This window comes from Gigantopelta aegis, chromosome 4, assembly GCF_016097555.1.
Source record: "Gigantopelta aegis isolate Gae_Host chromosome 4, Gae_host_genome, whole genome shotgun sequence".
Taxonomy (NCBI): domain Eukaryota; kingdom Metazoa; phylum Mollusca; class Gastropoda; order Neomphalida; family Peltospiridae; genus Gigantopelta; species Gigantopelta aegis.
The window spans coordinates 33,231,566-33,253,424 of NC_054702.1; the positions used below are offsets into that span (position 1 = coordinate 33,231,566).

General features: G+C 38.1%; 2 protein-coding genes across 5 annotated transcripts in view; both read right to left on the minus strand.

The window, feature by feature from the left end:
• Positions 1-10,435: 10,435 nt before the first annotated feature.
• LOC121370415 (F-box/LRR-repeat protein 15-like) lies at positions 10,436-15,446 on the minus strand. Its single transcript, XM_041495626.1, has 2 exons — positions 14,201-15,446; positions 10,436-11,739 (listed from the first exon to the last, which is right to left on the minus strand). Exons 1-2 carry the CDS (start codon positions 15,014-15,016, stop codon positions 10,669-10,671), a joined length of 1,887 nt encoding a protein of 628 aa, XP_041351560.1. The 5' UTR covers positions 15,017-15,446; the 3' UTR covers positions 10,436-10,668.
• A 3,126-nt stretch (positions 15,447-18,572) lies between these two features.
• Positions 18,573-21,859, minus strand: part of LOC121370417 (centrosomal protein 43-like) — a 34,887-nt gene continuing 31,600 nt past the window's right edge. For all 4 annotated transcript variants that reach the window (XM_041495630.1, XM_041495629.1, XM_041495631.1 and 1 more), the window contains one exon: positions 18,573-21,721. In XM_041495630.1, the coding sequence (XP_041351564.1) occupies positions 21,641-21,721 (81 nt within the window). In that variant the 3' untranslated portion in view covers positions 18,573-21,640. The remainder of the gene's footprint in view (positions 21,722-21,859) is intronic.

The window sequence follows — 21,859 nt, forward strand, 5'->3', positions numbered from 1 at the left end:
CAATTTCATTCATTGGAAGACGATGGATAATTTCGGATTTATTAAATTATTTCAACAATTTTTGAACGCATGTTTGTTACAATCAATGTCTAAAATGGGGCAATTTATAAATTGCCTGATTCACTTAGTCAATTGACAAAGTGCCTGAAATTTCCAGTCATTTTACAAATTGCCTGGAAAATGAGCCCCTTTATATGACAGATTGACTGAAATGAGTCGGATGAAAGAAAATAAAGCTAATGTATATTATTTTTTATTTATTTACACAGAAAGAAAGGCAATAAAGACAAAATATCTTGTTAATATGGTTTACAGTAAACCCAGACATCCGCAAAGTCAGAGATCAGTTGAACGGCTCAAATGCGACGTTCAGGACATGTTAAATGCGTGGTTAGGTGACAACGACTCGACAGATTGGCCAACTGGACGTTTAGTACAGTTTGATGGGTGTGATGCATGAATTGGACTGCATTCAACATCCCTTCCAAGTGAAACCCAGGAGTGACTTGTGTCTGAAGATGACCTCAAAGATGCACTAACATCTTCTGATTCCACAGCAGTAAATTCTCCTGAAAGCTCTGAAGCCACAGCTCAGATCGAAATGCTTGAGACAGCAAATAATGCGGTTGTGTTTTTCAAACGTCGAGGTTTCTCTCTCTCTCTCCCCCCCCCCCCCCTTGAGGCTGTGTTGCACGAGCTTTTGCTTCACAGAAGACGAGACCGGCAGGGGCGGTTCAGGGGGAACCAAAACCGGCAGCTGAACTACCGGTGGCGGCCCCTTCTGCGTCGCCGCCCTCCACCGCGACTGTGTGAAGGGGAGTTCACTGCGACCTCTCGGCTGCCAGGCCCCTCCGTCACCAAGAGCTGGAGACCAACACCAACTGGTCAAGGGCGGTACCAGTTCCAGTACGTCGAGGGAAGTCGCACCTACTACCTGACGTCGGAGCGGAACGGGATGTACCGGCAAGGCTTGCTGAAATCAGACATGGATAATCCAATCGTCCATCGGATTATCAAGCTGATAGTTCCAGAAGACTACTCGGCAATACTTCGGGGAGAGTGCTACATCGACCTGCCGCACTTCTTCCCGAAGTTCCGAGCCGATCATCCCATCAACTCGCCACGAGTTCCGCTGCGGAACCTCTCCTAGGACATGTACTTTTTTTTTAGGGCTTTGTTGGACTTAAACATTTTTGGCCGCAGTTCATTTTTTGTTTGGGGGGGGGGGGGGGGGGGTGTAAACAGTCCGACGCAGTTTATTTTGGCAGCCCGTCTAAATTGCTCAAATCACCTTAAAACCTTTTCGGTCGAGCAATCTAATTTTATTGTTTGGACTTAAATTTTTGTAGCACATTTTGGTCTTCGGTCTACTAAATTCGTATTCCAAATTCCGCCCACCTCAAACTGACGCCCCCCCCCACCCCCCTTGGCCCGGACCATAAGATCGGACTTTAAACTTTTAGACCTTCGTTCAAAATTTTATGTCGAAATTAATTCTCTTTTTTTAAATATTATTAAATAGTCCGATCCTCTCTTCTTTCTCTTATTTATTTTTGGACTGTCCTTCTAAAATGCTCCAAATTATATAAATATTCGGCCGAGCAGTCAATTCAATTATTTTTGGCTTGTAACCTTTTTCTTTCTAATTTTTTCTTTCTAATTTTAACCGGCCTCGGTGGCGTCGTGGCAGGCCATCGGTCTACAGGCTGGTAGGTACTGGGTTCGGATCCCAGTCGAGGCATGGAATTTTTAATCCAGATACCGACTCCAAACCCTGAGTGAGTGCTCCGCAAGGCTCAATGGGTAGGTGTAAACCACTTGCACCGACAAGTGATCCATAACTGGTTCAACAAAGGCCATGGTTTGTGCTATCCTGCCTGTGGGAAGCGCAAATAAAAGATCCCTTACTGCCTGTCGTAAAAGAGTAGCCTATGTGGCGACAGCGGGTTTCCTCTAAAAAAAAATCTGTGTGGTCCTTAACCATATGTCTGACGCCATATAACCGTAAATAAAATGTGTTGAGTGCGTCGTTAAATAAAACACTTCTTTCTTTCTTTCTAATTTTAATTCTGTCCATTTTCAACCCCCATCCCAAATCAGGCGTGTTATATCCATCTATCTAATTTCTTTTTGACCGCCCGATCTAATCTAGCGACCAAATTTAATGAGTAGAATTTTCTTTATTAATTATATTAATTAGAGATGAACATCAACATTTTAAAGGCCCACTATTTAATTTTTGGATGTAAATTTCAAAATTATCCCCTTAATTTTGTTCTGTCCCGGAGCAAGTCACTGGCTATCCAGAGACAGGCCCCGGGGCGGACATGCTCGAAACTCTAGTGGTATATATGAGCATGTTAAAATTATTCGCACTCGCGCATGGCAACATTCAGCTGAATCGCAAAAGAGCAGCTGGTGGACATTTGATACATGCAGAAAATAATGGTTAAACGAAGTCGACTTGAAAATGTTGCTGGTAATCCCGGAGATAACGTGACTATTCCAATCCCTCAAATAGACCGCGGTAAATGTGATCCTCGAAATCTGATGGGTGTGATCCTGGACAGGAACACGACTTGTACCGAGTTGCTTGGGGCGCGGTCGGTCTGTGATCGATCCCCGTCGGTGGGCCCATTGGTCTTCTCGTTCCAGCCAGTGCACCACGACTGGTATATCAAAGACTGGTATGTACCACCATGTCTGTGGGATGTGCATATCAAAAATCCCTTGCTGCTAATCGAAAAGAGTAGCCCATGAAGTGGCGACAGCAGGTTTCCTCTCTCAATATCTGTGTAGTCCTTAACCATTGTCTGACATCATATAACCGTAAATACAATGTGTTGAGTGTGTCGTTAAATAAACCATTTCTTTTTTGTACCGACTTTCAGTTCGTGCCGGTGTAAACGGAATGCAAGTCCGTAGGAACAGTGGTCTGGCCGGACTTGGTCTCCTAGGAATGCAGGTCCTAGATCTAATATACCTAGGAATGCAAGTCCTAGTACTTATGTTCCTTAGGAATACTGGTCTGACTGCCAGGATATCAAGTCCGGGCCGGACTTGCATTCCTGGACAATCAAAATTTAAGTCCGGTCGTACACATTAAAATTAAATTATAAATGTAAACAAAACGGAAAAACGGTTTCCTTTTTGGTTTATTTAATTAACTTAGGATACCTGCGCCTCTCTTTATTTAAATATTTTCTATTTATTCCAATATTTGTTTGTACACATTTTGTTGACCTTATTACATGAGCAGAACCAAGGTCTTTATTCATTGCGTATTGTTCCAACTAATAAATGTTTAAACATTTAAAAGTAACTCAAAAACATTTACCATAATTCGAAGCATATTAGTACTCGCAAATAAGTATAACTTGCCCATATGATATACCAACACAATTATCTGTTAGACATTATATATTTGTATTTGATAATGATGATAATAATAATAATAATAATAATATTAATAATAATTTAACTATAAAAATGTGATATTTGCGTTATATACATTATCTTATTATATAATTTTAAGTTTGTGCCTTTCTGTCAATAATGTTGCAGGCGCGTGTACATAGGGTGTGGGGTGGGGTGGCGTGTTCTAAACACCCCTCTTCAAAGCAAATTTCTTGACCTCTCCCCTGCATAGCTTACTGAACATGTGCCTGCTTTGTCAAGTTTGCTTATTTTAAAAATTAATTTGGTCTAACATATGACATATCAGACTCTAGCCTCTATGATATCTTAGTCCCAACAAAACATACCATCGATAAACAAATATGTTAAATGGTTTTCATTAATGTTTATCAATTAATAGAAATATCAATGACTAAGAGTGGGTTTTAGTAGCTCAATGGGCTACTACACCGACTAAAACAAAACAGTAATCCCTAAACAATTATCATACTGTCAATAATATGCACACACAATTTACAAAGATCCTTTTAAACAGACTAACTACACGTGACACTTACACCTGACCGTTTTGGTCGCAACAGGCATTCAGACTCCCTTTTTGGGAGAAGGGGTGGGGGAGGCATGCTGATCATTATTGCCCGAATGAAACGAAAATGTCCGAATCTGGAACACAACGTATATTTATATTCGCATTACTACCAAGATGCTAAATAGGATTCCAAACAAATCAGTCTGCATTTTTACATGGATTACAACTAATATTGTGAGTAAAATTATGGAATTGCATGGTGAAGATTTTAGGCCAGCTCATTTTGCCCGAACGTGTCCATTGCTCCCCCTCCCCACCCGACTCGCACCTCCACCCAGTCAGAAACGCTTTTGGTGTTCCTAACGGCCAGGTATAATTATACAGAGACCCTTTCCCCAACTCGTATCTTATGCTTTTTATGGTCGAAACTGACATAAGGCAGTCAGTGATAATTAATTTCAAGTGTTTTGATGCTATTTTTAATTGTTCATCAATAAAAGTCAAAATTTCATGCTTATTATTTCTGTTATTTTATATTGTAGTAACTGATCATTATAGTACTAGTTATAAATAAAGAAATAAATATGTGAGGACTAGGAATACTAGGATTGAAAGTCCTGTGGACTAGGTGTACCAGGAATAAAAGTCCCACGGACTTGCATTCCTCGAAATTCACGTCCCACAGACTTAAATTCCTAGGAATGCAGGTCCCACAGACTAGGATTCCGAGGAATGAAGTCCGATCGGACAAAGATTAGAAAATCACAATTAATCAGATTGTGACTTACCGTCAAAATATAAACTTACAAAAACATATTATTAAACATTATGCTGGTGCATATAGAAATTGTCTTTTGTTGTTCACCAAATGTTAGTTTTTTTGGAGTTACCAGTTTTGATATACATTTGTATATAATTTTAAAACAATTTTGGGCTGCATATTGAGGGGTGGGGGGGGGGGGATATTTCTTCGTGTTGAACACATGGACATATAGCCTACTTTATATCTGTAGTTGCTTTATATACTTTTGAAAAAAGCAAGATATTCGTCCTACTTCAATATTGTAACAAAAATGTAAGACGATTACAGATGTTCACTCACGTGTCTGATCCACAAGTCTATGACGTAAAAAAAAAATTAAGTTGATACTCGAACTTAAAAATATTTTTTGACATGGAGATTTGAACCCACAATAATCTTAAGAGACTCGTACACTTATCCATCACACTACCAGGGAAGGCTGCCAAAACTTCTTTTTTTTTTCGTGTCTTTCTGGCAGCTCGTGCAAATTGCAGAGTATAATAAATGGACATCTAATTTGCCGGACTAGTATTTCTGTCACTGCTGTAGAAGGAATTTAAGTCCGGTAGGAATACAAGTCCTAGGATAAAAACAACTTAAAAATAAACCAGGAATGAAAGTCCGGGTAGGACTATGGTTCCTAAGCTATGGAGGTCCGATAGGACTACTGTTCCTAGAAAGCGAGGTCCTACGGACCTCGGTTCCTACGGACCTGCGTTCCTTTTACACCGGTGTTTTAAAAGGACGTTATAGTAAAATCAACGATATGACAACCAACAAAGAAAAAGGCCTACGGCATGCTGTCCAAGAAGAAGAAATGTGTGGTGGGCAAGGTTTTGCCAAGTGTAATTGTGCGCAAAGTGGCAAGCAAGTAAAAAAAAGTGCACCTGTTTCAAAGCCGGATTAAAGTAAAGCAGTAGATGCCACTCAAGTCTTACTTGCCCCAATAAGAACTAACATTTTACTTCATATTTTCTTTTTGCCTTTTTTTCTGATTAGTTACTTTGACAAAGGTATTTATGAAAATAAAATAAGAAAATTATTTTTGTTATGATTTTATTTATTTTAATTATTATTATAAAAAAATATTTGCCTTTCATACTGTGTAAATATCAAAGGTATATCTCTAATCTTCGGTTACTGTTGTCATATTTATGTAGTGTTTACAACATCAAACGAATGTCAGTTACTTAAAGCACAATGCGTGATTATAGTGAACACTAACATCAACTCGTCTTTCATACTAAATAAATAAGTTATAAAGATATTATCTGACTCATTTCAGTCAATTTGTCAAATAAAGTTTGTAAAATTACTGGAAATTTCATGCACTTTGTAAATTGCCTGGAAATTTCAGGCATTTCACAAATTGCCTGGAAAACGAGCCCCTTTTATTTTGGTATCATTAGAAGCGCCGCGATCCATAGAACATCCTTTGAAATTAGCTTTTGGGAATTTTTATCAGAAGTGTTTATATTTTAAGGGAAACAAAGGTTTATCTTGATGGACTACTTCCAACTGGGTGTTTGCTTAATTAGTTACGTTATTGGCGGTTGTATCTGTGACAATGTGGGGAGTCTGCCTGTGGAATCAAGCTTGATACGACTGGCTGGATGTCCGTCTGCTCATAACCACTAACGAGAAAAAACATCTTGGTGGAATTTCACACCTGTGAAAAAACGAGGTATTGTCAAGCGTTTCTTAGTTCAGACCCGTGATAATGCTACATGCATCGAGAGGAACGCAATGTTTTATTAGGTAATGAATTATGACACAAAACTGGGGTAGGGTGCAACGCCCTTCTATATATTGCTAGCTAGAACATCGTATTCATTGAAGTGATTTTATAGTAAACGTAAATGAGATAGATTCCATTATGTGGCTTCATCCCCTGGGTTACATTCATTTGATAATGCAGTCGTGATTCTGGATAATGTTTACTTTTGAGATAATTAGGACATATACAATCAAGAAATAACAAAATTAGCTGGTAGTACGGTAGTTGCCACTTGACCCGCAAAATGAGCCTCAATCTGCACGCTTAGATTCTCTGTTTCTCATAGTTCCGCTATGAGAGTAGTAGACAATGGTAGACCAGTTTTACTGATTGGCCAGTACTGCTTCTAACATTGAAGTTTAATCTAAAAATATCTAAGTTTAGTAAATAATTATGAATAATCATGAAAGTAATCGCTGATCACGATCACATTAGCTGTGTAATCGATTACGATTGCGATTACATGACATTCTCAAACATTGTAATCGAGAGACGGACAGAGGACTGGTCTGAACCGGATTTACTTGGGACAGATGAAATATGCCGGTATATACAGATTTCATCCAGAATTACGGTTCTTGTGATATTGTGATTGAAAAATATCATTGTAAAGCCGGGCGACGTGCGTTCAACTGGAGATCGGTCAAGAATTTCTGTTTACTGGTGTGTCATTTTGACAGTCATAAGAGAGGAAATCCGCTACATTTTTCCATTAGTAGCAAGGGATCTTTTATATGCACCATCCTACAGACAGGATAGCACATACCACGGCATTTGATATGTCAGTCGTGGTGCACTGGCTGTGACGAGATGTCACTATTACTAGGTCACTGTGACCTACCTTTCACGGTCTACTGCACCGAACAGTAGATCCTTGTCCGGACCATATCATCAATACAGATGCATACGGGACCATCAAACCTGACATGTAGGAACAACTTGGCATGGCGGTGTGTCGCGTACTATTACTAGGTCACTGTGACCTACTTTTCACGGTCTACTGCACATAACAATATACCCTTGTCCGGACCATATCTTACATACAGATGCATACAGGACCATCAAACCTCACATGTAGGAAGAACTTGGCATGGTTGTGTGTCTCATACTATTACTAGGTCACTGTTATCTATTTTTCACGGTCTACTGCACATAACAGTAAATCTTTGTCCGGACCATATATTGTATACAGATTCATACAGGACCATCAAACCTCACATGTAAGTACAACTTGGCATGGTGATGTGTCGCGTACTATTACTAGGTCACTGTGACCTACTTTTCACGATCTACTGCACATAATAGCAAATCCTTGTCGAGATCATATCTTGTATACAGGACCATCAAACCACATGTAGGAACACCTTGAGATGACGATTGGTCCAAAACAAAGTGTTCATCCATCCCATTGCAAAAAATTCACATAATCAGAATTGAAACATACCCATTAAATATATATATATATATATATATATATATATATATATATATATATATATATATATATATATATGCTTTCCATCAAACTCCTGATGGGCGTATTATGTACCTCACCGGTACTCTTGTTTTTGTGATGTCACATTTACGTAATATTTAATGCGTTAAATGTTACATTAAAAACAAATTACGAAGCCATTATGCAAAACAATCGATGGTGCCACATATCTTGTCGTTGAAGTTTATGTACATCAAAGAACTGTAGCCTACAGGCCTACATTTGTAATTTTTCAGCAATTTCTCCAAGTATCGCCGTCTTCAAAATCCTTTCACTGTACTCTGGTGTACTGACTTGGTACAGACAAGGCTGTTCCTGATACAATACAGTTAAAAGATATCTGGCTGGGTTTTTGGGGGGTGGGGGGGGGGGGGCGGGTTGTTGTTTTGGGGTTTTTTGGTGTGTGTGTGTGTGTGTGTGTGTGTGTGTGTGTGTGCACATGGTGAAGTTGGATGACGACATTTTTAAAGGTCTTGACAGGCGATTGGTCCTAATTAGCCTACTGGAGAACTGCCGTCATTGTTCAAAAGGTAAACTCGAGATTCCTGTGTCGACAGAGCTAATTACTGTATATATAAAGCCTTTGTTCTTGAATTTGCGTCAGAAATTTGGAATAGGCAGCAATCGGTTTAGAGTTTTATTGTTAATAGATTTTTCAACAGTATTCTCAGATGCGCCCAGTTGTAGGCTACTAATATAGTGGTACAAGACGTCGACGTTGGTGATGCAAAGCCTGCCAGACAACAGCCGTAACGTATGAACGGTTGCTGAACGGAACCGACAACGGATATTGGTACTGTCGTAACAACAAAGCTTGCTAGCACAAGTAGGGAAACTAATTATTAAAGTTTTGTTTGTTAAAAGTCTTAAATAAGGGTGTATAATTGCTTTGTTATCGGTTATAACATATAACAATTGCATTACCATAGTTCAATCACGGTGCCGGGATATGTAGCGAGATTATAGCTACGACAGTACCAATAACCGGTGTCGGTCCCGCACAGTGAAAGAGTGGTCACGACAGGCGCATTGAGAAAGTAATGGGGAGGGGGTATCTGAAGGCGATTGAAAACTGTTCATATTTCGCGTTGCGTAATTTTTTAATCAATATGAAAAACCGTGAACTGCGCGATCACTCGCGATTCGATATTGATATATCCAGTTAAGGTTCGAGTACTCTGTACTCAATCTAATTAAAATTAGCTCCACTATTACATGTGGATCTAACACTAGCCAGTTGGAGATCATGTCCACCAATCAAAACCTTACTTGCAGAATCCTGCCAGTGATTTAAAAATAATTTGAAAACATTCCGAATTATCCTGAGGGTATACGACATGTTTCGTGTGAATTACGAATGCCTTAAAACATGTTTTATTTTATAAAATAAATAATTTGTAATGTAAAACTGAAGACTAATTTAGTTGGGGGTTTTTTATAAATAAATAAATAATTTTTAAAGTAAAATTGAAGACTGATAACCCACCCCGTACGTATTGGTATGGTTCGCTGTACTGCGGCCACTAAAATAGAATCGCCCGATATTTTTAGAATTTGTATGCTCCCAAATAACGTTATAAAAGGCGAAGTGTGATTGGTCAATATTTAAATTATTATTTACAGACAAATGTTACGTGGACATTGGGGACTACGCAGTGTTGTTAGTTTTAAATCACTGGCAGGATTCTGCAAGTAAGGTTTTGATTGGTGGACATGAGCTCCAACTGGCTGGTGTTAGATCCACATGTAATAGTGGAGCTAATTTTAATTGGATTGCTCTGTACTGGGCACACATCTCAGTCGTCTATCTATCCGCTAATGGTTAGTGAGTTTGTTTTGTTTAACGACACTACTGGAGCACATTGATTAATAATTAACTATTGGCTACTGGATGTCAAACATTTGGTAATTCTGACTCGGTAGTCATCAAAGGAAACCCGCTACATTTTCCCTTTTATATGCACTTTCCCACAGACAGGAAAGTACATACCACGGCCTTTGTCCAGTTGTGGTGCACTGGTTGGAACGAGAAACAAAATCAGCTGAATGGATTCACCGAGGTGGTTCGATCCTGCGACGCAAGCACCTCAAGCGAGCATTCAACCGACCGAGCCAAGTAGTGTAGTCAGGACGCTGAGAATTCAAACTTTATTGTGCGAACGAATAAGACTCGAATTTTCAGAGGTCTGGTAGTGGTCGTTCATTGAGCTTTTTAAAACTCTCTCAGTGCAAGAGCCATTACCAGAAAGCGAAACCAACACCTATGAATCTTAAAAGGCCAATGGTTTAACAACTACGCTAGTGACCGATCTACCCTGGTTTCTATACCAGCTTCGAGAATTAAGTTCTGTTCACACATAAACATAAATGTAGACAGAAGATGGATAAGAATAAAGTTTAAAAAGGGATGCAGGCGGAGATCATATCATTCTTTATTTTAATATTGTGGGTTTTAACATTTTAATAATTCGATTTATCAGCTTGGACATTAGAGCAGCTGGACGTCAGCAAGTTCAGAAACGTAGTCTGGCTTTTCAAAGGAGATGAGGTTAGGTGTCGTGAGCTAGAACTTGGTTGTATAACGTTCACGTCAGTGGCCAGAAGTATGCGTATACTGCTACTGTGTACGTATTTTACTCCTCTAAATATCACCCGCATATATAAAGCTGTGGTGGAAAGTCATGGCTCCATCTGATTGAATCAGAAGGAGGCACAATTTGGGTGTGATTCATTATCTCGGTCAGATTTTGCTCAATTCCTTTGAAAAATAAACGAACGTTGGGGCACTGTCCCAGATTAATGGCCAACAGTTTGGGGCAGTCGACGTCCAGCCGATGCATTTCGCAGCATCCGAACATGTTGAGGAACTTCATTGGTGGAGCCTCTATGTCGACTTTTGTGATGCTTCGACACTTTTCCAAGTTCAGATATGCTATATTGGGACAGCCCGTCAAGGCCATGCGCAGAGCGTAGTTCGTCATCTGGCAGCGATACAAGACCACAGTTTTGGCCAGTGGCGTGCTAACCATGAGCAGATTAACCTTGCAGTCAAACAGGCGCAGAAATCCAATGGATCCAAGGGCGTGTATGACGCAAGAGTCCAGACTCAGCTGATCGTCGCTGCAGAGATTCAGTTCTATCGAGTCCACGCTCACGCACTGAATGGTCATGGTCTTCAGCGCTGGCATCCCGACGAGAGTCACTTTGCATAGGTGGTTGGCCGTGATGTAGATGTGGTTCAGGGTGATGATGTCGTTCTCGGCTTCTGTGTGGAAGAATCGAAGTGTCGGGCTCCTGATGTGGATGGCCTCGCAGGCGAAATCCGACAGGAGGCAGAGCTCCTGCAGGCTGGGTATGGTCAGTTCATCCAGCAGCAAACTGTCCTGGGAGACACAGCCAATCTTCAGACACAGAATGGACGGATTGTTCCTCAGCGTATTACGCAAAGTGCGCATGTCCAGCTCTTCACAGTTTGAAACTTCGAGAAAACTAAGTCTCGATGATTTTATATTGAGCGTGCGTAGTACATTACTTCCATTTATGGACGCCTTCCGTAACTTGGGGCAGTCCAGTTCCATATGCTCCATTGATTCTAACCCATGGTCGATGATAATGTGGCGAATATCACGGCCGTCTACGCTGATAAAAAGAACGTTCCATAGGTTGAACAAGTACAGTTTCTGAAGGGAACGAGATATTATACGAATTCCGTGGAGTTGCTGAAAAAGAAAATATAACAATTCAGTTTTACGGAAAACAGTAACCTGTAACACCCCACAATTATTATAACTTCATATATGTATAATATGCTTTTACAGAAACTTGGCTTTTTAAAAATGTCACTGTGGGATAGAACTAACTTATTTTCGAGTTTACTTTATTTATATTTTATTATGTTATAATGTGAAAGCATTTTAGTTAAAATAATAGTTGTGTTTTTTGCAGGGATGGGGTTGGATTTACATTTTGAAAGCAATATCACGCACGCTTGTTTGCATGTGTATGTACACTGTATGTGTAGAATATTAGGGTGTCTGTGTATATTATAGATTAGACACTTGAACTATCCGGGATGTATGTTGTTGTATGGTAAGTGGTTAGTGAGAAGGAAATCAGTCTAATGGCCATACATCTCCCGTCGAACCGTTAAAACTCATTCTGGATAAGAAGTGGTACCAGAGTCATTTGAACTCTGTATCTACCAGCGTTTAAGTCTGGATATGGTTTGACCACAGACAGAGGGACAGACAAACATACCTTTTAAAAACTATTTCGATTATTTTACAGTGTGTGTGTGTGTGTGTGTAACCGTGCACCCGTGCGTGTAAAAAGTACTGTAAATTTAATAATTATATCACATTGTATTTGGTGAAAGTATGTTGTGTAGGTATGGAAGGTAACGAATGTTTGAATATTTACCATCAATTACCATCATAAAAGAAGCATTCGTAAAATATAATAGTGTGTAATTTAAATGTTTGTGGAAGTTGCCATCACCACCTGTGACGGCCGCTCGATATCATCTGTGGTTACCGGTATCTCTGACGTCAGAGAAATCGATACAGAACAAATATGTGAAAACTATTACGTTAATCGCCCTGTGAAATGGAACAACATATGCAGAAGGTGTGGCAATGAGTATTCACTAGGAAGCTATGACGATGATATCAATGTGGCCAATAGGATTTCATTGCAAGAAGAGCTATTCTAGAAATGATGAAATTGAGGTGGATGATCTACCTCGTTTAATGAACTGTTGATTTCGATTTTAATTTTATTTCGGGCCTAAATGCAGGAGGTGTCTTTTGGTTTTGGGTTGTATTTTGTGTGTGTGTTTTTTGTGGGGGTTATTATTATTTTTTATTTTTTTAAATTATTTTTTGTTTGTTGTTGTTGTGGTGGTGGTGGTGGTAGTTGGGTTTTATTGTTGTTGTTGTTGTTGTTGTTGTTGTTGTTGTTGTTACTTCTGCTGATGCTGTTTACTTGTGTGAATTTTTGTTTTTGTTTTTGTTTATTTTTGTATTTTTAAATTCTAACTGTAGAGAGAGTCAGGGGAACCCAATAGAGTAACTCTTGTTATTATCTCTAAATATATTTTGTGGGCGAGTATAATTTACTTAATCGTTGTAAACGACATTGTGGTTACTGAAGAACCAGTATTCCTAACTTTGTAGAGACTGCTGTCACTTATAACACATTTAAATAATTAAATGCAAACGAAAAGCAATAAATTGGACTTGAAAATGTTAAGACTAATATTATGTAAAAATAAATCCCCGATTTCGTCTCTCTATCATTATTTTTGTTTCTAATGGAAAACAAAATTACGTCTTTAACAAATTAGTTTTTACTATCAACGGACATCGTTGTTTGGTACATCTTACAATTTGCCACATGAGAATAAAAAACAACAGAAAATTTAAATAAATGCTTTAAATCATAGCTATTAGAGTTGGAACTCAGAATTCAAATTGACTATATCTCTAAAACTCCTATGCTATTGACAAAAAAAGGTAATTTGTTTTGTTTAATGACACTACTAGAACACATTGATTAATTAATTGACTACTGGATGTCAAACATATGGTAATTTTAACTCGTAGTCTTTAGAGGATAATGTTGTAGGGCACTGTAGTTGGGTCGGGAAAAACCCGAGAATGTCTCCACCAAGGAATTTCGATACTGCGACCAAAGCACTTCAGGCAAACGCTCTACCGACTGACTAAATCTCGAACCCCTTCACCTCCCCTTCCCCGATTCTACTGAATATAATGCTAAAATTGTCAGACTTAGAACTAAAGGTTGAAACTGACTGTATCTAATCTGTATGGAGGTCGAGTCCAGATTGTGATGTTAAGTATCTCGAACAGTGTCACTGTGTCATCTTTCACCATGAGCAAAAGGTTTGATACTGAAGTAAGAGGAACTGGTCCCTGGGTGGAACATTTTAATCAGTTTTGTGACAATAAGGATTAAACATCAGACACGACAGACGAAAGAAAAAAGAGAATATTGGTTATTTTTATACACAATTTCTATAAAGGATCAAACAACAAGATTGGTATCATAAAACAAAAGTATCAAACTAAAATTATTCGTCTAGCATTAATATGATTATTTTAAGTTACATGTTCGGTGGATGCCTATAATTGTCGTTATTTCCCAAACAGCAGTACCTACCTCACAGTTGCTGATGCTGAGTTTTTTCAGATGAGTCATCTTATTCAAGAGATCCCAAAGCTCTTCCATCTCTAGAGGGACGAAATGAAGGCACAGCACGCCGAAGAGTCTAGCATGGCAATGGTCTTTAATACTGGTGACGATTTGACCACCTTCCCTCATTGCATGTTCACTTCGGACGTCGTTCAAAGGAAGGCCAGAGTTTATCTTCAGCTTTATTGTATGCAGATAGCTGAGCCCGTTCATCAGCTTCTTGAGGCCTTCGTGAGTGATGCACCAACATGCGTTGAGCGAAACCTCGCGCAGTTTGGGAAAGTACTCAACGATGCGTTCCAAGTCGGTGTCTCTGAGGGCGAAGCCGCCGTTGATCTGAACCTGCTCTAGATTGGTCAGGGTGTGGAGACTCTCGACCACAACGCGAGTCCACAGAATGGGAAGACGGAGAGACTTCAAGTTTCGCAGTCTCGGAATCAATGAAAACACACTTTCGTACACCGGGGAATTCTCCCGCCATGAAAGTTTCTGTATATGGTTTCCGTAGCAACGAAATATGGAACAAATGAGGCTGAAGTGCCAGTAGGAATATCTTGACGGGTCTATGTGCAAAGACCGCCACAGGTATCCGGAGTTGTTCAAAATCTGTTTCCACTTGTGACAAACAAATGCCAGAATTGGTAACTGATCTTCGATGGGTTGAAAATAGCTAAAGATTCTACTCAAGATTTCTTCTGGAAGATCGTTTATTTCTAAATGTTCTCTCTGGCCTTCCGTGGAGATTCGGTGCATTTCTTCATCAACCACCTGCAAGTCGGCCATCTTAACTTAAGTGTGTTCAGGTCATTTTGTGAATATTATATTTCCAAAATGAATGTTTTTCTCCCGTGTCACCTGTTCCACTCTACCCACATGCTGCTATACTACGTTTACAACAACACAAACTAACTCTCCAGAAGTCCATTCATAAAACGCCTACGCGTTATGTATATTGAGGCAGCGGTCATCATGTGGTAAATGACGCAGGCGCATTCCATCATGGCTGCCATTGCAATGGGTGTCATTGAATAGTGTTATATAGCCTGATGTCGGCCACCGAATCCATAACTAACAAGGCTGCCACGTGGTTATTACCCGAGCAGCAACGTAGACAATGCAAATATCTGAAATTTAAGTATAAAGCACCGAAACTGTCAGTATCGTTTGACCAGCACAATACACATTTTATATTGATTTCAAAGATACTTATATAGCCTGTTCGCTACTTGGTATATGTGGAAAATTCTGTTGAACAGCTGTTCCATCCACGCAAAATGTCACATGCTACCGACTACCAACTGTAGTGGTCTATTGATTATAAGTTTTATGTCATATATATATATATATATATATATATATATATATATATATATGTGTGTGTGTGTGTGTGTGTGTGTGTGTGTGTATATATATATATATATATAGAGAGAGAGAGAGAGAGAGAGAGAGAGAGAGAGAGAGAGAGAGAGAGAGAGAGAGAGAGAGATTTTGACAACCATTTAGTTTGTGTTCCTTTGGTTTTTATTGTATTTGTTATTATTATTACTAATGGGCTGTTCGGTTGGTCTCTTTGCTTCAAGAGGGACCAGTTCTACTTTCAGCGTGTTAAAAGTTTGTTTTGTTTAACGACCTCACTGGATGTCAAACATTTTGGTACTTTTTTTTATTGCAGTCTCAGAAGAAACGCTCTACATTCCCTCTGAGGGAACTTTTAGAAACATTTTTCCACAGACAGGAATGCACATACCACGACCTTTGATATATTACTGGTTGGGATGGGAGAAAGGCCAGTCAGAGAATGGGTCCACTGAGGTGATTCGAACCTATGGTGCAAGCAGCTAAGATGAGCGCTATACCGACTTAGCTAGATATCCAGTTTGCACAGAGTTTAGCGTGTGTGTACTTCACATACATTACTAGTAATAATCCAGGTGCAACTGCCTACAGTTGACAGTTCCAGCATTTACCTTCATCAGCTGATCCATTATCACTCTTTTTAAAAATGAGATTTAATGTGGGGGTAATTTGTTAAGAAACTTTTGTTTTTGTTTACAATGAGGGTTTTTCAAAAATCAATATAAAAACAAGCGAGTTGGTATGGGTTTAAAACTTGGTGGGTTTTTTTAAATATAGATAGAATGAAAGAAAGAAAGAAAGAAGAAAGACACACGTTTTATTTAACGACGCACTCAACTGTTTTAACAAGCTGATGCTCATATAGGCGACATGCCGTGCAGCGAAATGCAACAGGCGTCGTGACGTCAGTGTTGTGACTTGCTAGTTCTGTCGCATACGCATGTCACGTAAGCAACAGCACTTCCGCGATACAATGTTCTGATTGGCTGCAACAGCACAACAGAGTATTCCATTCCAAATGCGCACAATCAAGCAAGCTTTTTATGACGTGACTTTCGTTTTGCATACGAGGCCACACATTAAAATCGGCCTCCCCCACCCAAACCCCCAATACTTGCTGCTGGTAATAACTTGGTACTTGGTGATGCCTTGATCAGAAGCGGTCAGGCCCTTTATAAGGGCTCAATGGGCAACCTAGGGAGACACCACAGCATCGTAAAGGTCTAAAATTAACGAGCTACTCTCGATTCACTAATATCAAAAACTATATTAGCTCGGCCATTTATCTTTCGACCGACGGTTCAAAATTGCGCAAAATTCCCTCAATCAAAATTGCGCACCCTTTTCTCTTTGGCATTTAACTGTTCCATTCAAATTCCATAGCACCACCACCAACCCCACCCGCCTGCTACCGATTTGATAGGGCTGCTGGTGCTCCCTTGCACCTACCAGTGCAGGCGTTCCTGTCATGGACGGAGGAGCCGGCCAAGGCCGACGACAGGCGTGCGCTACAACAGCTTGTTCTGAATGTGCACGTAAAACCCTATGACATGACATGACCATAATCGTATCGCTTTGTTGTTGTGTGACCTACCTGTGGCCTTGTGTCCACCGGCCTTTACTAATGAATGAATGAATGTTTAACGACACCCCAGCACGAAAAATGCATCGGCTATTGGGTGTCAAACTATGGTAATGCAAACAAATAAGGTGATGATCAACATCAATATAAAAATTCAAGATTTAAATAAAAACAGTGTAAAGAACTGTGCAAAAATACAAATATCACAGATAGATATTGACTTTTACTCAAAATTTCAATTTGTGCTGTATTGGCCATTCTCAAAGAGAATGTTGCACCCCGGCACCACGGTGAGGTTACAGCACACGCAGGGGTGGCCTTTACTGTGCAATTCACCAATTGATTATTCCTTTTGATGCATCATGCAAGCGGACTTTCACGACCGCGGTATATGATGAAGTGGGGTGTAGTCCCAGTAACCTGCCGTTTGGGAGACGGACGAACATTTGGTCTTGGACAAATATAATATAATTTTTCATAGCTCGAGTCACCTCCAGCCCTCCCCTTATTGATACTGATATGTCAATACGGGGAGGGCTGGAGGTGACTTAAGCTAAAGTTTTCAGAGAGCTATTATAACTCACCGGCTTCGGTGGTGTAGTGGTTACTGGTTATGCCCAGAACCTTAATAAATATAAGGACGAAAATAAGTTGAAATGACTGTTCAAATGTCCCGTCTAGCCCTCGAACGGCAGAAATATTGGACTAGCGTACGTTTTCAAAACACAAAATCAATAGTAATGTTTGTGTGATTTATACTTTTAAGAGATTTGGGGTAGAATAACACAAGTCAAAATAATTATAACTTTGAAGGTTGCACACCAGTATTCTTTTGTGTACGAGTTTCCAGGTTGTACTTGCATGGTTTGATGATCCTGTATCAATTGATAAGGAAAGTAGGTCATAGTATACAGCACAATGCCATTCAAAGTTGTACTTACATGCAAGGTTTGATGATCTTATATGAACTGATAAGAAAGATATGCTTTAAAAACGAAGACCTTTACGGACAGATAGTGTATAAAAATGAGTTATTTTACCTTTAAACCAAAACACCACCTCATCTGGCTGTTAAATATTTAAGTGGCAGGATACAATTACAGGCATAATTGTTATTTAGTAACAAGGATAACAAATAACAGATCTGGAAAGGCTACACAATGACAGGAATAGTGTTGTGGTGGCTACATAAAAAAAGCACATACCCCATTAGATATTTTATAATTCTAAGAAAATATAACCCATTCTATTTATACAAAAATATATTTAAAATATACAAAATATTTGTTTATTTCAGATTATGTAATGTTTTTCTTCTTTAAAGAATTCCTTTACAACTTAACCAACTTTTATTCTAAAATGACACTAAAAAATTAACTAAAAATAAAATAAGGAACACTATTTTTCATTTTAATAAAAAGTTTTATTATAAATATATAATTATATATATTAAAAGACAACATTAAATGCATTGATCCTACATAAGGATCTATATGGAGGGAACTGAGACAACAGTTGAGTTGTTGAGAATAAAATTCAAATCAATACTGTCTATTGAATCATACTTTAAATACAGTCAGGTAAGATATTCAAACTAGTATCACCTAAAAACATAATGTTAAAACAGTTATTACATTGTGTGACTAAATATTGGTCATTACACGATTACAGATACATCGGTCTAAGATAACCATTCATGAGACATGAACTAAAAGATGGATATCTTGATTTTTGCTCTTCCCATCAACAAGGCAAAACACTTAACTATTTGGTTTTCTTTCCAACAGTTACTACTATTAAATCAATGCAATAATATTGTTAACTGATAAATAACACCATTGCTGAAACTTTCCAAAAACCAGTGTCCCCTTTCCAAAAAAAAATCAAAAAGAAATCTATGACATAACAATATAAAATCAAAAACAAATACTGAAATTAATAAATATATAAAAAATAAAAAATTGTTTCAGCTGTTTTCTGCATTTAAGCAGCAGAACTCAGTAATTTATAAATATATAAATTAAATGCTCATTACTGCATAGGGACTTGAAATTTTAAATTCATGTTCAATGCAAAACGTATCTAGATAGAAAATAAAATTAAATATTTTAACTGTGATGTCATATTTTTCCAGAGAGAACCTCATTGCCTCTTTTGCTAGTAGGATCAGCTTTATCATATTTACAGAAAAAGCACTTCATCTGACAGATTAAATTTAAAAAAAAAAAAAAAAAAATATGTTGAGAACAAAGCAATCCAAAATAGCCACAACTTTCATTAAACAGTCAGATATGTCAAGAAATTGTGACATAAGTTTTTGCGGACCACTATTTGTATAAAGGGGTATTCTCATTACATGAATCATACTGTGAGAACACCTTAATCGGAATGTCTTTAGTCTTCTACATTCAAATTATTGTAGGGTCAAGAAGTCGGTGCAACTAATTGCATAATGAGATTGCCGCTTTAGCTGACAAATATTAAATCATGTTATTAAAATTGTTTCGAAGACAAAATTGTAAAAGCGAATACATATTGGGTGCGTAATTCAAGGTGAATGTAAATTTGTAGGAGTACCATAATTTAACCACTTTTAGGTAACATATTCCACCTACATTTCATGAGTTTTAGTCAAGGGGTTTTGATGACATAAACCATTAAAACTGCATAATCCAAAACACAAGTATATGAGAACCATCTTTTGATATTTTGTAGACATGTAATCTGTAGATATACATTTCATGAGTTTTAGTCAAGGGGTTTTGATGACATAAACCATTAAAACTGCATAATCCAAAACACAAGTATATGAGAACCATCTTTTGATATTTTGTAGACATGTAATCTGTCATCTACAATAAAAATGTCATGTTTTGATCCACGCTGTTTCTGGACAGATAACATATTTACTGGAATAATAAGAACAATGATAACAATAGAGCTGTTGCAACTTGAATCCTTAATTACATACAAAGAACATATGATGAGTAAAGATTACGATTACAAACTGGTATTAAATAAATTTCTCATTATAATTGCTGGAATGAGATTCTCTTCAATGGATTTCTGCAGAACAATTGAGCAATCCACACAGGATGCTGAATTTTAAAATATTCTGACTACACTAAAGGTACTTTCCTACATTATAGCTAATAGTCTATATTTTCCTGAGGAGTTATTTTAATTGATGATGGCAAAAACCAACACAAGACAGTTGAACTAAGTAACTAGAATGGCAAAGCCATGATGGCTCACTGGAGTAGGGTGTTAAAGACAATTAGAGACATGTTAATCAAACTGTACTTTAACTTTTAAATAACCTTGACCTTCACGGGGGTCAAATTCATGGGCTCGAGTATGCACTATGACATGGTGAACATTCATACCAAATATGACAGCCATCCATTACATAATTTAGAGTTAAATGTACCATAATTAGAAAAACTTTAACCAAATTCTAAATGATTTTGACCATACCCCAGGGTCACATTCAGTGGACTGGAGGTATACAGATGAAAAATTATCAGTTGCTGAACAGCCATGCCAAATATGAAAGTCATTCTTTAAAATAATTTAGAGTTAAATGCAATAAAAAAAACTAAAACTTTTTTGCCAGAAAATAAATTACCGTGACCTGGCCCAAAGTCACATTCATGGGGATGGTAAACAAGTGAAAACCTATCACTTGGTTAACAGCCATGCCAAATATAAAAGATATACATTAAACAATACTAGAGATATAGGCTATGACAGATTCTTTAACCACACTTAACCAAACATTAACCCAGCATAACCATCTTAAAATAAATACAATTCTACAAATGTATCACAAACTATTCCCAACATATGATGTCTGTAAATACAAGAGGCCAAAGCTGAAGAGGAAATGTGGACATAATATATGACATGTAACAAAATGTTTGAGCCTTTCAGATGGACAAATGGCTAGGGTCAGATGACCAAACAACCGGACGGAAGTCATCATTCTACTGACTCAAACATTGAAATATAGAAAACAATGTATAATATTATTATGATTATAATTAGAAACATTAAGTACAAAAAGGTTGATGGCACATACAAATCTGAAATAAACTTCAAAGAATATCCCCACTCTCTTTCGAATGGACTTTATCCAAGAAAATTTTGCAGAGCTGGTGGGAATTTATTGTCAGTAACACACATTCATAACAGTATCAATGAGGTTAATTTGCAAATGCTACTGGGACATTTCTGGATCCAATTAGTTTAAATTTCGAATGCACCATGTCCCTGCTCCTGATAGTTTATTATAAACACACACTACTGTATATGCATTATTACTGAACCTATTCCAAACCAACTATTGCAGGGTATGATATCTATATTATTGTAATATAATTTGATATAATATCACAACAGGATAATCTGAAATGATCTGTTCAGCAGAACATGCAGGTTTGAAAGTCTTCGGCGTCAGTGTGTCGGTGCTACGGGAGAGCTTCTTCCTGGTAGTCGAAGATTCCATCAGCTTGTGATAAGCTGACGTCATCCGTCTGCAGATCATCAAACTAAAAATAAAAACAAAAATGGCTCGTTAAACAATGCCTATGAGTGAAAAGTTAAAGTTTGTTTCATTTAACATTAGTGTACACAGATTTATTTAATAAATGGCTACTGCATGTCAATCATTCAGCAATTCTAACACA